This window comes from Chinchilla lanigera, unplaced genomic scaffold (assembly GCF_000276665.1).
Source record: "Chinchilla lanigera isolate Chin_1 unplaced genomic scaffold, ChiLan1.0 scaffold00068, whole genome shotgun sequence".
NCBI lineage: Eukaryota > Metazoa > Chordata > Mammalia > Rodentia > Chinchillidae > Chinchilla > Chinchilla lanigera.
Genome location: NW_004955469.1, coordinates 9,334,533 through 9,350,711, shown reverse-complemented (window position 1 = coordinate 9,350,711; position 16,179 = coordinate 9,334,533). Strand labels below are relative to the sequence as shown.

The 16,179-nt window shown below is 50.0% G+C and overlaps 3 protein-coding genes across 4 annotated transcripts; 2 read left to right on the top strand and 1 right to left on the bottom strand.

Annotated features, from left to right (window-relative positions):
- Positions 1-588: 588 nt before the first annotated feature.
- Ppm1g (protein phosphatase, Mg2+/Mn2+ dependent, 1G) lies at positions 589-5,744 on the top strand (the record flags this gene model as incomplete). The annotated part of the gene is given in 9 exon segments (XM_005400501.2): positions 589-658; positions 1,118-1,203; positions 1,538-1,670; positions 2,318-2,733; positions 3,315-3,446; positions 3,645-3,879; positions 4,357-4,486; positions 4,722-4,824; positions 5,135-5,744. Coding segments are annotated over 9 exon segments (1,503 nt in total), but the record flags the coding sequence as incomplete, so codon positions are not given.
- A 374-nt stretch (positions 5,745-6,118) lies between these two features.
- On the top strand, positions 6,119-9,840 carry Znf513 (zinc finger protein 513). The gene is made up of 4 exons (XM_005400498.2): positions 6,119-6,422; positions 6,668-6,829; positions 8,004-8,591; positions 8,679-9,840. The coding sequence occupies exons 1-4, from the start codon at positions 6,368-6,370 to the stop codon at positions 9,503-9,505; spliced, it is 1,632 nt and encodes a 543-aa protein (XP_005400555.1). The 5' UTR covers positions 6,119-6,367; the 3' UTR covers positions 9,506-9,840.
- Positions 9,841-9,945: 105 nt separating this feature from the next.
- On the bottom strand, positions 9,946-16,150 carry Snx17 (sorting nexin 17). Of its 2 annotated transcripts, none has more exons than XM_005400489.2 (15): positions 15,908-16,150; positions 15,394-15,468; positions 14,156-14,273; positions 13,579-13,643; positions 12,798-12,908; positions 12,612-12,702; positions 12,361-12,448; positions 12,045-12,153; positions 11,659-11,751; positions 11,366-11,569; positions 11,108-11,233; positions 10,894-10,971; positions 10,669-10,743; positions 10,539-10,580; positions 9,946-10,455 (listed from the first exon to the last, which is right to left on the bottom strand). In XM_005400489.2, the coding sequence occupies exons 1-15, from the start codon at positions 15,968-15,970 to the stop codon at positions 10,342-10,344; spliced, it is 1,452 nt and encodes a 483-aa protein (XP_005400546.1). In that variant the 5' UTR covers positions 15,971-16,150; the 3' UTR covers positions 9,946-10,341. The 2 variants fall into 2 exon arrangements, with proteins under 2 accessions (XP_005400546.1, XP_005400547.1); XM_005400490.2 differs by having other exon boundaries at positions 12,045-12,114; positions 15,908-16,149.
- Positions 16,151-16,179: the final 29 nt, after the last annotated feature.

Genomic DNA, 16,179 nt, shown 5'->3' with positions numbered 1-16,179 from the left:
ATTGAGGATAATTTAAGGGAATTAAATTGTGAGAGAAGAGGAAGTATTTCTAGTGCTTTTGCTTATTAGTCTGTTTTAGGTTTCTCCTATAAACTTTTCAGGTTAGTAAGGCTCTTGAGCATCTTTTTTCTATCGTCTCTAACATTTTCTTCCTGGAAGTTTACTGGTTATTTAAAGAGTGGATATGGACATGATTTTTAAAATCCTTTATTCTGCTTCCTACACATCCAAAAGGGTTAGATCTAGATTGGAGGAGCTAAACATTTTGCCATCTTGGCTGAGATTTCCTAGGCTGAGGTTGCTAGATTGCAGTAATAGTTAACTGATTGTCCCTTTGTCCTCTCCCCTCCCCTCTCCTCCCTACCCCTCCCCTTCCCTTCCTTTTCTCTCCCCTTCCCTCCCCTTCCCCCTTCTGTCATTTGTCTCCCTGTGTCTCTCTTCTCTACTTTTTCCATCTCATTTTCCTTTCTCATTTTTGGCTCATAGGTCAGTCAAGGGATGAGTTAGTAATAAAAAGATGTGAAGTCAATCCATATGATCTGAGGTATTCTTTGACCTTAAGTCATGCTGATTATGCTCTTTTCCTAGGATGCTCACAACTGTATCCCTGAGCTGGACAGTGAGACAGCCATGTTTTCTGTCTACGATGGACATGGAGGTAACTTAAGCAGATCACACTGGTAACTTTCTAGGACCCCCAGTTCCAGAGTTCACAGGTCAAAAAGAGGTCCTTTTTCCTTTTACTTTACAGGGTTCTGACCCAGAAATGTCTTTTTTTGGCCTGGTATTGTTTTTCATTTTTTTCTTTTTTCTGCCATTCCTTTTTCTTCAATAGAGTATTATATTGGTTAATTGGTTAGGCCTTGAATTCATCCCCCCAAGATCTAAATGTACAGGTAAGCAAAGACAAAATATATATTCATGAGAGAGGTGATGGTGAAATCCATTTTGTGGCTTAGAACTTCCCAAACTTGATTCTCAAACCTGTCCTACCTATGTAGGTTTCAGGTATTTTATCCCTTCTGTCCTTTGAGTTTACTACAGTATGGCAAATAAATACTATATTATTTGGTATGAGTAGAAAGCAATGCCTCGGTTGACTAAATCTTTCTTCTAGGAGAGGAAGTTGCCTTGTACTGTGCCAAATATCTCCCTGATATCATCAAAGATCAGAAGGCCTACAAGGAAGGCAAGCTACAGAAGGTCTGTCTTTCCATAATGTTCATTCTCCACTTTGTGGTGTTTCCCTTGTTTCTAAAATTGGGCTTTTCCTTTCTTTTTGCTCCCTTGCTGCTACTTAGTTACTACATGTCTTCTTAAAAAATTCTGTGCTTAAACAAGCTTATTCCCACTTAGATCTTTTTAGACTTGCTTTATTATTCCTAGGTCTCTGAACCTATCTGTGTCTCCTAGTGTGGAGGACCACACTTGAATTTGTATCCCATCCTTGTGCCCAGGACTATATATATAGGCATTTCATTTTGTACCCATTATAATTTTTCCTGCACTTGCCTTACACTGTTTTGCTTATGCTCAGGCTTTAGAAGATGCCTTTTTGGCTATAGATGCCAAACTGACTACTGAAGAAGTCATTAAAGAGCTGGCCCAGATTGCTGGGAGACCCACTGAGGATGAGGATGAAAAAGAAAAAGTAGCTGATGAAGATGATGGTGAGTATAGTATCCTCTGTTTGAAAGGCAATCAGCATTTTACTACCAGTTCTAAAAGAGGATGGCTTCCTAGGGACCTGGAGAGTGCTCACGTTAAAGAACTGTATTGTGTTCTCCCATACTACACATGGTTATGAAAAGGAGAGAAAGAATTAATCTTTGTTGAGTGACTAGGTCATAGCTGTAAGCATTTTTATATACATTATCTTTTGTCATTGTGTTGGGTCTTCCTGGTTCCTATTATTTTTATGAACTTTTGTTTTTGTTTTTGTTTCAATACCAGACCAGTCATTAGACCCAATAGCCAGTCAGTAAGCCTGGACCATAGGCCTAGAGTATCGATATGGACTTCATGGGTCTTTAGCCAAAATAGATTGCAACTTAATAATAACAAATGAAAGGTGAGAAGAGAAATCCAGTTACTAGTGTTTCTTTGACTAAGAAGGGAGTAAAAGAAAAAAAAAAAAAAAACAGGTCTATAAAGAAAGAAGCTAGGGGATTTAGAGACTTGATGAATGAGAGCAGTGTTAGGAGTGGGAGGTTGTGGGGAGGTAGAAATTCAAGCTGCAAGGGATATCCAGGTAGTGAGGGACTGATTCCCATGAGGAGTCTCGCATGGGGGCTCTGATTTAGCCTCTTCCCTGCAGTGGACAATGAGGAGGCTGCATTGCTGCATGAAGAGGCTACCATGACTATTGAAGAGCTGCTGACACGCTACGGGCAGAACTGTCACAAGGGCCCTCCCCACAGCAAATCTGGAGCTGGGACAGGCGAGGAACCAGGGTCCCAGGGCCTCAATGGGGAGGCAGGACCTGAGGACCCATCTAGGGAAATTCCTTCACAGGAAAATGGCCCCACATCCAAGGCCCACACAGGCCTTTCCTCCAACTTGGAACGTGGGACTGAGACAGGCCAAATTGGTGAGCCTGTCACTCCCACTGGTGAGGCTGGGCCTTCCTGCTCTTCAGCCTCCGACAAGCTGCCTCGAGTTGCTAAGTCCAAGTTCTTTGAGGACAGTGAGGATGAGTCAGATGAGGCGGAGGAGGAAGAGGAAGACAGTGAGGTAAGGGCCTGTGAGGGCAGGCAGATACTGAAGCTGGAGAGAGGGCCTATTTGGTTGCCATCTAGTTTTCAGCTCTCTTCCTTCTCCTGTTCTGATGTCACCTCTCCCAAGACCCCCTGTATTCTGAGCTTTAGCCTTCTTGAGTGCATTATCTCCACCATCACAAGTACCATTAGCCCTCTTATCTCTTCCTTTGGCTATAGTATAACAGTTCTAGTTCTTGCTTTTCTAAGTCTGTCTCCAAGAGGGAGAGTAAGAAGGTGGATGTTGTTACTTTGGATATTTGGGTGTTTTCTTCTCTGGACAACATATATTCTGGCCATGTTGCCCAGAAGGTACTTTTTGCTGGCAGCCCTGGCCTTTTCTGGGACTTTGCTAATGATGCTGAGTCCAGTTCAGGGAGTCAGTTATGTTTGTCCTAACCCACTCCTCCCCCAGCTTTTCATGATCATATGGTTGTATCATTCATTGTTTTCAGGACCTGTGTTCAGTCAGGGCCATTTGTGTTCTGATGAGTTGGGGGGGAGGGGAGGGCAAGGGGTCATCCCAGTGTCAGCAGCCTGGGGTCCTCCTCCTGGCAGGACTGCAGTGAGGAAGAGGATGGCTATAGCAGCGAGGAGGCAGAGAATGAGGAAGATGAGGATGACACTGAGGAGGCTGAAGAGGATGAAGAAGAAGAAATGATGGTGCCAGGGATGGAAGGCAAAGAGGAGGTGTGTGGAAATGTGTGCGGCAAATTTTTGGGGTAGAATTATCTAGAAAGAGGAGAGAGTACACTGCTGTCTCTGAGCAGATGAAATCTATGCTCTTCGTGTTTGTTAAAAGCTCTAGCATAAGTGACTGGTCAGGAGTGTACTAAGAAGGAAGTTGTGTTCAGAAGTTCCCATAGTGCTTCCTTTTTTCCTCTTAAGCCTGGTTCTGACAGTGGCACAACAGCGGTGGTGGCTCTCATACGAGGAAAGCAGTTGATTGTAGCCAATGCAGGAGATTCTCGCTGCGTGGTATCTGAGGCTGGCAAAGCTTTAGACATGTCCTATGACCACAAACCTGAGGATGAAGTGGAGCTAGCACGCATCAAGAATGCTGGCGGCAAGGTCACCATGGATGGACGAGTCAACGGGGGCCTCAACCTCTCCAGAGCTATTGGTAAGGGCTAAAAGACTTTCACGTTTTTGCTCTGTGTCCCAGATTACCTAGAAGCAAACTTGAATCTTCCTACCCCTTATACCTTTTAAAGTACTTTCATATCGTCTATCTCTTTCCTTAAACTTCCTTTATGACGTAGTTTAGATACTTTCCTCAGTATCTTCTGGATGATGGAGGTGAGTGACTTAAAGTTGAGCAACCTCATGATAGGACTGAAACTAGAAAACTAGAACCTACTTCTCCATTCCACTGGATTATTGTAAAGAAAATGGAGAAATTTTTTTTTAAAAGGAAATTGAAGCTGGAAATGGTGCAAACACCTATAATCCCAGTACTCAGAAGGCTGAGGCAGGAGGAGTGCAAGTTCAAGGCCAGCCTGAACTAAAAAAAAAAGAATGGCGAGGCTTGACCTGTTTCAAATACAATTCTGTGGGAAGTATTCAAACTTCTTGCTAAACAGCCCTTCTTTTCCTTAAGGAGACCACTTCTACAAGAGGAACAAGAACCTGCCACCTGAGGAACAGATGATTTCAGCCCTTCCTGACATCAAGGTGCTGACTCTCACTGACGACCATGAATTCATGGTCATTGCTTGTGATGGCATCTGGTGAGCACTGGCGGAAAGCCCTTAAATGAATGTCCTTTCTGCAGCATTGTTTCTGTATGGCCTAGAGCTACTATAGGATTAGATCCTAGACAGATTTCTCAGAGTAGAGATTACCAAGCCAAGACAGAATTGAGGAGAATTTCTATAGGTGTTTACATTGACCACTTCTGTCCACACTCCTCTACTCTGCCTTGGTGAGACTAAAGAAGATTCTGACTGTTGTTTTTGACTCCAGGAATGTGATGAGCAGCCAGGAAGTTGTAGACTTTATTCAGTCAAAGATCAGCCAGCGTGATGAAAATGGGGAACTTCGGTTATTGTCATCCATTGTAGAAGAGGTGAGTCTAGGGGTGGGGAAAGAGGAGTGGCTGGTCTTCACAGCCAAGGTTTTCTCTTCTCACTTTTGCTTAAGACCAGAGTGTGGAAGTACCATTAATTACCGAAAGATGCCAGACCCCGATTAACGTTTCACCTTCCTTTCTGTCACTGACATATTGTTATGGCTCACTGACTAGAGAGGGGACTGTTTTGTGATTCATATTGCCTATTCCTCTACTACCCTGTCTCAACAGTGCCAGCCCTTTTGTGGGACTCTAGGTTCCCAAGGTGTTTAAACCCCATGGCTGAGCTAACCTGTCCTTTTTGTAGCTGCTGGATCAATGCCTGGCACCAGACACTTCGGGGGATGGTACTGGGTGTGACAACATGACCTGCATCATCATCTGCTTTAAGCCCCGAAACACAGCCGAACTCCAGTCAGAGAGCGGCAAACGGAAACTCGCGGAGGTGCTCTCTGAGGGCTCTGAAGAGAATGGCAATAGCGACAAGAAAGCGAAGCGGGACTAGCAGTCATCCAGACTCATGTCTACCTAGACTGTTTTCTGAGCCCTCCGGACCCAAGACTGAGTTTTGTCTTTTTCCTTTAGCCTTAGCAGTGGGTATGAGGTGTGCAGGGGGAGCTGGGTGGCTTTACCTTGGCCCATTTCAAAGAGGGCTCTTCCTCCACACAGCAGCCTGGGAGCCTCTGCTGTCCTTCCCAGCCTCCTCCTTGCTCCTTTGGGCTCATCACCGGTTCTGTGCCTGTGCTCTGTTGTGTTGGAGGGAAGGACTGGCGGTTCTGGTTTTTACTCTGTGAACACTTTATTTAAGGACATTCTTTTTTATTGGCGGCTCCATGGCCCCCGGCCGCTTGCACCTGCTCTCTGTTGTACACTTTCAATCAACACTTTTTCAGACTAAAGGCCAAAACCTAATCGTGCCCGTGGTGTGCTTATTTTCTGTTGCCCTGGCCCCGGCATCAACCACACGGGGGAGCATCTAACGAGCTTCTCCCTGTCTGTGCGTCACCGGCGCCTGGGTAGAGGACGGACCTGGGGCTGCAACTCGAGCGAGCGGCTGTCTGGCAGGCTAGCTGTACTCGCACAGCCCCTTCGCCTCCTGGAGTCAGGATTGACTTCCTAGTTCCTCCTGGGAGGAAGCAAGGAGGTGCCTGCCTGGCTGGCCGGCTCGGTTCCTGCCGGTGTCGATTGGCTGGCCCGCTGTGCGTCACAATCACTTCCTGGTCATGGCCAGGCGCTCTTGCCGCTGCGCTTCCTGCGGACTACATGTCCCGTGCGGCTGTGCGGCAACGGAAGCGGAAGCGGGTACGGAGGTACCAGCTGGTCTTCGGAGGGGGTTACGGGGCTCCATGAATGGAAGCGGCGGCGGCGGCGGGAGCGGCCTGAGCTGGGCGCCGGGACCAGGGCCGGGGGCTGCCCAGGGCCTGTGCCGCTACATGGAGGCGGCCCGCGTGCCCTGAGAGCAAGGCCGGGCGGGCCGAGGTTGGAGGGGCGGGGCCGGGTGGCCGCGGGCCGGAGGCGCGTCGGGCTGGAGCCGGTCACGATGCCCCGAAGGAAGCAAAGCCACCCGCAGCCTGTGAAATGCGAGGGGGTCAAAGGTCAGGGGTTAGGGGTGTGAGGGAGAGGCAGGGGTGGGTTCAGTGGACTGGGCTCAGGTCAGGGTGGAGGGGGAGTCCTGAGGGATGGGGCCAGTCTTTTGGATTACTGGCTTTCCACGGAGGTACTAAGGGAGCCAGAGACCGTCAACGAGTACGGGAAGTGCGGTCCACGAGGGCTGGCTCTCTGGTCCGGATGATGGGCACAGCTAAGGAGAGAGAGTCCACAAGCCCCCTTTCCTCTTCAGTGGATGCTGAAGACTCCCTCGACGAAGGACCCGGGGCCCTGGTGTTGGAGAGTGATTTGCTACTAGGCCAGGATCTGGAGTTTGAGGAGGAAGAGGAAGAGGAGGAGGAAGAAGGTGACGGCAACAGCGACCAACTCATGTGCTTTGAGAGAGACTCTGAAGGTAGGTTTAATGGGTCTTGATTAAGAATTCGTGGCCGCTGGGTACCCTAGTCCTTTAGAAGGCAGGTTAGGTTAAGTATCAGTGCCCATAACACCATTTCCTCCCACAACTTAGGGCGTAATGGCCAGATCAGCTCCATCACTTTGTCCAGGTGAAGTTCTGGGGCCTCGTCCAATGTGACATAAAGAGGAGGGAGGATGAATTACATGGAGCAGCAAATTAAAACTTAAATGCCCTTTTTATAACCTTCTTTCCTTCCCTAGCCCATTCTTGTGTGTGTGTGTGTGTGTGTGTGTGTGTGTGTGTGTGTGTGTGTGTGTGTACGTGTGTGTACTTTTAAGAGGTCCAGGGAAGCAATCCCTCTGTCGATGACTGATTCAGGCTAGTCCTTAGGTCTGCTCGCCTTGTCACCTGTAGCATAAGCTCCTTTTGCATTGAGAGGTTGTAGTTTCTGCCCTTAAGTATCCTTCCTCATTCCTGCTCCTGTGATCTCAGCATTGCCCTATCCTAATCTGCCACATTGCCTACCCACTTAGGCTTTTCAAAGTCATTGAGAACCCATGTAAAGAACCCATGCCTTTAGGCATAACATTATTGGAGCTAGGAATGTTTTTCAGTAATACTATTTTGCCTAGTATGCACAAAGTTCCCAGCTCTGGAAAAAAAAAAACACACACACAAAAAGCAGAACTCTCATTGTTTGTACTTCCCTCCAAAATTTGGTTCTCTCTTGAAATGGGTTTTGTTTTATAATCGACACTTTACCTTAGAAACAGGTCTCGGGGTCCCTGTGCCTTTTGTGTTTCTACTTTCTCATTCCGAGAATTTGTTGATTCATTTCAATTTGTAGTCCACTCAGCCCCTGCAACTAGTTAGAGCTCAACTCTACTGTCACTTGGTTAGTGCAGGCTCAGAGGTGGACAATTCATGTTTAATTTGTGGAGTCACTGTAGGGGAAACTTCAGTGGGAGAGAACTAAAGGAATCATCAAAAGTAAAAGAAAGCGGGCTGGGGATTTAGCTCAGCGGCACAAGAGGTCCTGAGTTCGATCCCCGGTACTGGAGAAAAAAAAAAACAAAAAAGGAGAAAGGTAGGGCCAAAGAAGCGCAGCCAATTATGTGAAAACAGGAGTTTGGAGTCTCACTGATGTTTCTTCTCGTGTGTGTGTCACCAGGAGACTCTATTGGGGCCAGGCCTGGGCTTCCCTACGGGCTGAGCGACGATGAGTCTGGGGGCGGCCGGGCGCCAAGCGCCGAAAGTGAAGTTGAGGAGCCAGCCAGGGGTCCAGGGGAAGCCAGGGGTGAGAGGCCAGGCCCAGCCTGCCAGCTGTGTGGGGGGCCGACAGGTGAGGGGCCGTGTTGTGGGGCAGGAGGGCCGGGTGGGGGGCCCCCGCTGCCCCCACGGCTACTGTACTCATGCCGCCTCTGCGCCTTCGTGTCCCACTACTCGAGCCACCTGAAGCGGCACATGCAGACACACAGCGGGGAGAAGCCGTTCCGCTGTGGCCGCTGCCCCTACGCCTCAGCCCAGCTCGTCAACCTGACACGACATACTCGCACCCACACTGGCGAGAAGCCCTACCGCTGTCCCCACTGCCCCTTTGCCTGCAGCAGCCTGGGCAACCTGAGGCGGCATCAGCGTACCCATGCCGGGCCCCCCACTCCTCCCTGCCCAACCTGTGGCTTTCGCTGCTGTGCTCCACGACCAGCCCAGCCTCCCAGTCCCACAGAGCAGGAGGGGGCTGTGTCCCGGCGACCTGAAGGTAAAAAGCAAGGGACTAATGATCATGGTACATGGTGGGTGGCACTTGCGATATTTAGATCAATAGCCCAGATCTTTGTTCCCACAGATGCTCTGCTCCTTCCAGATTTGAGTCTTCACGTGCCACCAGGTGGTGCCAATTTCTTGCCAGACTGTGGGCAGCTGCGGGGTGAAGGGGAGGGCCTTTGCGGGACTGGATCAGAACCACTGCCAGAACTGCTGTTTCCTTGGACCTGTCAGGGCTGTGGACAAGAACTGGAGGAGGGTGAGGGGAGTCGGCTGGGAGCTGCCATGTGTGGGCGCTGCATGCGAGGAGAGGCTGGGGGGGTTGCCAGTGGGGGACCCCAGGGACCCAGTGACAAAGGCTTTGCCTGTAGCCTCTGCCCCTTTGCCACACACTATCCTAACCACCTGGCCCGGCACATGAAGACACACAGTGGTGAGAAGCCCTTCCGCTGTGCCCGCTGTCCTTATGCCTCAGCTCATCTGGATAACCTGAAACGGCACCAGCGTGTCCACACGGGAGAGAAGCCCTACAAGTGTCCCCTCTGCCCCTACGCCTGTGGCAACCTGGCCAACCTCAAGCGTCATGGTCGTATCCACTCTGGTGATAAACCTTTTCGGTGTAGCCTTTGCAACTACAGCTGCAACCAGAGCATGAACCTAAAACGCCACATGCTGCGGCACACAGGCGAGAAGCCCTTTCGCTGTGCTACCTGCGCCTATACCACAGGTCACTGGGACAACTACAAGCGCCACCAGAAGGTGCATGGCCATGGTGGGGCAGGAGGGCCTGGCCTTTCTGCCTCTGAGGGTTGGGTCCCAACTCACAGCCCACCCTCTGTTTTGAACACTCGGGGTTCAGCAGCCCTAGGTGCTGCTGGTAGCCGAGCTCTCCATATGGACTCACCTTGAAACCAGGTCCTTTTTCCCCAGGGCCCTATGGATTAGCCTTGCCCCTCCTACATTTTATACAGACGACCAGAAGCTACCTTCTTCCTCCCCCGCTGGCCAGGGGCTCCACACAGACTAACCTAGGCGCTATATGGACCAGCCTAAACCCCTGGGCAGGGGCCCATATGGACCAGGGGGCCTTGCCTTTACTGATGCACTTCATGAGCTCAGTGAGAAGGGCCTTGTATTCACCTCCACTGCTCCCAGGGGCTGTGGATGAAGTGGCTGGGGGACTGCCCAGCCTCTTACTTGTTTAACTTATTTCAGTGCTTTATAATAAAGGAGACACTAACAAAGCCATGTCTATGCTCAATTGGCGATGGCAAGCAGTTTGCCTCCCCTTAGCACAGCAGACCATACTGTGATGAGGCAGCAAGGCCAGTGAGCGGGAACCAGAGGGAGGCAGCAGTCAGGCTGAGTTTAATGATGGGGAACTGGGCCAGACCATACACAGACCTGCCCATCCCCTTGCCCATGGCCCCCAGAAGCCAGAAGCAGCCCAGGGGGGAGCTGTGGTTCCTCCCCAAGGCAGGTACCCATGGTCCCTTAGACTTTGTGCAAAATACTAAATGTTAATTTGGCATTGAGGGCCAGCTGTGAAAAAGGGGGTGATTCTTTGTGCAGCCAGCCCAGGGTGAGAGGGAGGTGGGTTAGGTGGCCCCTGGCCAAGAGGAGAAAAGGGGTGGTTCGGTAGGAAGAGAGAAGGAAAAGACTCCCCCTAGCTTGGGGGCTACAGGCACAGGGCAAGTTTCTGTAAATTCCTCTGGGGTAGAGGGTGGACATCCAAGCAGTGGGAATTACAGATCCTCATCTCCAATGCCCTCGAAGGCGAAATTGCCGTGGACATCACTGGCACTGGCATCTGTGCTGGGACTGCCAATTCCCCGCAAGCTCACAGCACTCAGCTTACTCTGCAACACAGGCAGGGTAGATGTCAGAAGGCTCGCACCTGTGAGGCCTCTACAGACACCAACCTTGCCACCCTGTAACTCACTGAGAGTTTGACCATGGACTCCCGGCTGGCATCAGGTGACTCCTGGGGAAGAGGAGCAGAGGTGTCAGAGACTCACTGGAGAGGCAAGGCAAAGCTGAGAGCCAGGGTACTGATTGGAGGTGATACTTACAAGCAGTGGTGGAGACTTCACTGCTTGCTGGCTGTCTGAGCGTCTCAGGGTACCTCCCATGCGCCTGCGCAGCATCTAGCAATGGACACAAAACACTAATGAGAGCAGGATCACTCCCTTTTGGATCTTCATTATTTCCCCTCTTCTGAAGAAAAGCTTGGCCCCTAAGACAGAAGTCAGGAAGAGCACAATCACTCAGCTGATGAATCCCTGCTTGTTGCTTACCTTCCTTATACTGCCCCCTGATTTCTTCACCATCAGTTCATCTACCATGGACTGCAAGCAGATGCTCATCATGATAGCCTGAGGGCAAGAAGAGCTCAGGGTCATCCAGAGCCCAGCACCCCTCAGACAAGCACTCCCACTCACGTGGAATGCTGGAAGCCCTAGACTTGGATATCCAGGGGGCTCCAGAGGAGGCCTGAAGGTGGGCTCACACCTGGGGGCTGGTGATGGTGACCCACTGTAGCCGGTCCTTGCTCATGAGGTATTCAAAAGCCAGTTCCAGGCGCACCTCACCGCGGCCCCGGCCTGGGCTATTCGTACTTCCGCTGGGCAGCGGCACCTAGGAGAGGAAGGGAATTAGACTGGGTTCATTTTGGTCTATCTGCCTTCCCTTCTGACCCACTGCAGCCCACTTTTGAAGCTCAAGGCTTTGACAGACTTCTACCCCAGAAGGCCCCCCAACTCTACTCACAGAGGAGGTGACCCGCCAACATCGCATGCGGGTGACCCGGAAGGAGCCTTCACGAAGCTGCTGGCCAGGCAGGCGGAGCTGAAGGCTGAGCTCACTGTTGCCTGCACTCACCACCACAGGACAGTCCTTCTCTGGGAAGTCAGCCACACAAGCATCAAAGCGCAGGTAGCCATAGTGGCGCAGAGTTTGGGCCAGACGCAGGAACTAAAAAATGGTCACGTGTTGTGTGTTAGGAGGGAAGTAGGTTGGCTCAGATAGCAACCCTTTGGAGGGAACAGCAAAGCAGGGCTCACCTCCTTCTTGGAGACCTTCTCTTGTAGAGATTTGAGCTGTCGGTGCTGCTCTTTAGTGACCAGGATCCACCCACGCTCAATGTCTGATACAGTCTACAGTGAAGGCAGGGTGAGGTGGGGGGGAGGTTCCCTGTCAGTGGCTCCGGGAGTGTCCATAGTTAGCTCTGACTAGCCTGACCCTAGCTGCACATTTGAGTGACCTCTGCAGTGAGACTTTGACCTTACTGGCTTACAAAGTAGGGAGAGTAGAGGCTGTGCTGGGAGCCCTGACAATATTCTAGTAACTTCCCCTTGAACTGGGAACAAGGACATGAAAGGCGTTTTCCTGGGAGAATGGGAAGTGTGTCATCTTTAAGGCAAGGGTTCTGAGGCAGCTCCAAGCTCACCTGAGCATAAAGCAGGTTCAGGCCAACCCGGTTCTCCATGACATCGTCATCATAGGCAGAGTCCCAATAACTGCGAGGCCAAGGGGTGGAAAGGGGTAATGGGGCTAAGCTGGGGTAAGACAAGAGGTAGAATGGAAAAGGGGCAAAATAGGAGCAATCTGGAACTATGAGGGGTAATGGTGACATACGGGAGGAAGCCTGGGAGGCCTGGTAGAAACACCCAGCACTACTCCCCCTCTTTCAAATTATTCTGTCTCAAAATGTGGTCTAATAATCCAACCCAGCACCCTCCCCCTCTTTCAGGCACAGCCCTAACCTCTTCCTTAGCACAATCTTATACTCTTGACTCCGAAGACTGGTAACAGACACATAAGGCAGCTCAAACTCTTGCAACTTCCGTACAACTATAGGTTAAAACAAAATAAAAAAACCAAAAAAAGGAAAATATAATGAGACTCCAAACGAAGAAAAAAGCACCCTGAGGAAATGTACCAATCCAAGGGGAGACAGAGATAGAAATTCACTACTGGGAGGCATAGTGAAGTAATAAAGTCCATAGGAACTCACAAGAAAAGGCTCCATCCTCTTTTTCTCTAACAAGGAAGAGACTGAAGTATCCGATCAAGTCATCTGGAAGATCCAGCTTTGCAGCTACAGCCTGGAAACAGGAAGTACAGCTCATCCTACTGGCTGGCGCCAATTCCCCCACAAGCCCCACGTGGGTGCAGGGGAAGTGCTGAACAAGCACCTCACCTCCAGGACATCCTCAGTCTGATCCGAAGTTAGCACATTGACCAAAACTTTCTGCCCATTGCTGAGCAGCACTTCCAAGGAGACCTCCTCTGTGGGGACCTGCTGTGTCTCCTGTGTGCATACAAGGATGGGCAGGCAGTCCTTTGTTAACAGCAGCCTAAGGTCCATTTCTGACTTATGTCCAATTCTATTTCTAGTGCAGTGATGGCAGAGCTTTTAGAACTTCCATAACAGCCTGCTTCCGCATGCAAGCCACAGGATTGCCACTACTGCTCTAGTGTCTTCATTCTCAACTGCTTATATACAGACTGGGCTAGACATGGTGTTGGATGCTAATAATTCCAGCATCCTGAGAACCCAAGGCAGGAGGATCACAAGTTTGAGCCCAACTTGGGCAACTTAGTGATTTAGTAAGACCCTCTCAAAATTTAAAAAGGCTGGGAGGTAGCTTAGTGTGAAGGTCCTGGATTTAATCCTCAGTACCACAAATAAAACAATACAGGCTGGGCTTTCCTTTACTTAAGTGTTACAGCAAAAGCCCCACTCCATAAAAAACGCTGCCAGAAAAGTGGGCTGTGGTGAAGTGGGGTGTGGTGGCACATGCATATAATTCCAGCACTTGGGAGGCTGAGGTAGGAGGATCGACAGGAGTTCAAGGCCAGTCTGAATTACAGAGTAAGACTGTCTCAAAAAAGTAAGGACTTCCTCTGTACCATCATTAAAATGACATGGTCCTCCAGCAGGTCTTTCCCTTAAATCTGGTTGTCACCCAAAGCCTTACCTGCTGTGCCCGACGCAGGAAACTATTGAAGGTCTCACTGCTCCCAAGCAATGGGTCTTGCCGAACTGCGAGGACAAGAAAATGACGTTCTAGTAACCTAAGAGTTACTCTTGGCTTCCCCCAGTCCTCCTCTTAGTAGGCTCCCCCCCACCCCATTTCCTGGGCTGATGGTGGCCTGCCACATCTCCCAGCTGGCCTCACCTCACTCACTGTTTGCATAAATTCTTCACCTGCCCCACCCTTGGCTGCCATCTAGTTGAGTCCAGTCTATAGCACTAGGGAAATAACAATGATGTTAATCTAAAGCACATGAGATACAAATTAAGTTCTTCCCACCAATCTAAACTGTTTTAAGACTTAGTGTTATACTAGTATTTCTCATAGATGTTAGTGCTCAAATTGCTTTGCTAATACACAGTTACAAATCCTTTCAGACTATTTATTTTGCTAATTAAATAACAGGTCAGTAAGTGGATTCCCAGATCTAGAAATTAATGTAGGACCTTCTATAGAGCCAGCTGTTTTTAATCTCTCCCCATAGTCCTGGAAATGTTCTAAAGTTCCTCCAACCACTCACCAGCTTGCATGTACTTCTCTAACTGCTCTCTCCTCTGTTCTACCTCTGCAGGTGTCAGAGAGAAAAGCTTCTTTGGGGGGAATGCAGGAAGCACATTTGCCCCATACTCCTTCCGAAGCTACATAGAGAAAGAAATACAACCTTTCAAATAAACACAGAAAATGAGGAAGCAATCGAGACTCAGTGTTCATCTGGACTCCCTTGTCTACCTGTCATCTGGGAAACAATAACTTTGGTAGGGTTAGCATCTCAAGGGAACTGCCTCCCCCCTTTTTTAATTGTTTGGTTTTTTGAGACAGGATCTCTCTATGTAGTTACAGCTAGCCTTGAACTCATTAAATAGCCCAGGCTAGTCTCCAGCTACTGGTGATCCTCCTGCCTCACCCTCCCAAGTGCTGGGATTACATGCATGCACCACCATGCCCGGCAAAGGGAACTGCTTTAGATATCTAAATTCTTTTTATTTTAGTGTGGGCAAGGCGGTCCCTCCACAGTGTGGGGAGGATGTGTATGAGGCCAAGACCTGTAGGGAGCCCCTGAAGTATTTAACAGAACTGTTCACTGAACTCTCACAGGAAACAGCTTTATAGGGAGTGTTTATCTGAACATATAGTTAAGTATGTTCACAAAGTATCTTAGAACTTAAAGGGACTTTGCAGATCAAGGAATCCATTTTTCAGCTGTAGATACTGAGGCCCAAGGAAATTAGGTAATTTCCTCAGCGCTGCACAACTAATTATCAGTAGAACCAGGACTGCATCTGAGTTAAAGACAGTGTTCACCATCTGGTGAGGAAGACAGAGAAACATTACATCACAGATACATAACAATAACTGGAACAGCTACACATACTGAACTGAGCCAAAGAACACACAAGGAAATTGGTGAATGATTTTTATAAGCGGGGAAAAGAATTCAAGTTGCAGGTCACATGGCAGAGGAATGTGTTTTGGCAGATTGGGAGGATTAGGTTTTTCCATGCAAGGGCAAAGGGTGAAAGTGCAGATACAACGCTAGGAAAATACAGAAAGGAGGATGTGAGTACAGGAAGGAGCGGTAATTGTGGTAGACATTCAGCTTCTTAGGGAGTTCCCCGGAAATGTCAGAGGATAAGATAAAACACTACCCTCCTCTGTGGCCGTGATTAAAGGGTTACGTGATGAGAGGAAAAATGGAGATAGATGCCCATGTGCAGGAAAGGGATTAAAGCTGCCTCCAGGCAGGGGTGCTAGTCCCACCTGCTCGTGCAGCCCCAGAAGCTGGCTGTAGCGAACCCGACAGTGCAGGACTCCATTCACGTGAATGTTATAAGCCTGAGGATACAAAAGCAGGAAAACATTTCAGGGTGGCAGTCAGAGCTACCGCTCTGAAAAAACCCAGCCGGAAGTTGACGGGCTCAGTTCTGTGCGAAAAACACGCCGAGATCTCTCAAGGGTTAGGTAGCCTGTCTTTCCCAGGTTCAAGTCCCAAAGCAGAGGGGGCAGTCCTGGGGACACTCGGGAGCTCGTGCTGTAGTTTCCTTCCCCGAGCGGCCAGTGACTCCCACTAGAGCCGCGGCCTAGCTAAGCAACCGCCGAACAAAGGACCTCTTAGAGGATCGACTTCTGTACAAATCTGACACATGAGATACGCTGCAGCGAGGCGGCAGCCCAGGATCAGGCCTGAACGATAGCAGCTGGGCCTAGGAGGCCTCTCCCAGGGTTTCGGCCCGTTATCCCCGCCCCGGCCCGTCCAACTCCTGCGGCTCCTCACCACGTAGGCGGAGCCGCCGCTGTCCCCGCTGCGGGACTCGGTTTCAGGAATGGAAAAGTGCATGATCCCTACGGCAAGGCCCACTCAGGTTCCGGACTGTAAGGGCCGCGGCGGCTCGGCACGTTCGCCTCCGCTGTTCAGGGCGTCCCCGCAGCCTCATTCGCCATTTTGGGGGGCCTGAGATCGAGGTGGGAAGGTGGTAGAACGTCGGTTCTGGGCGCGGTGACCTCGGCATGCTGGGAACTGTAGTCAAGAGCGAGAAGAGACTCTCG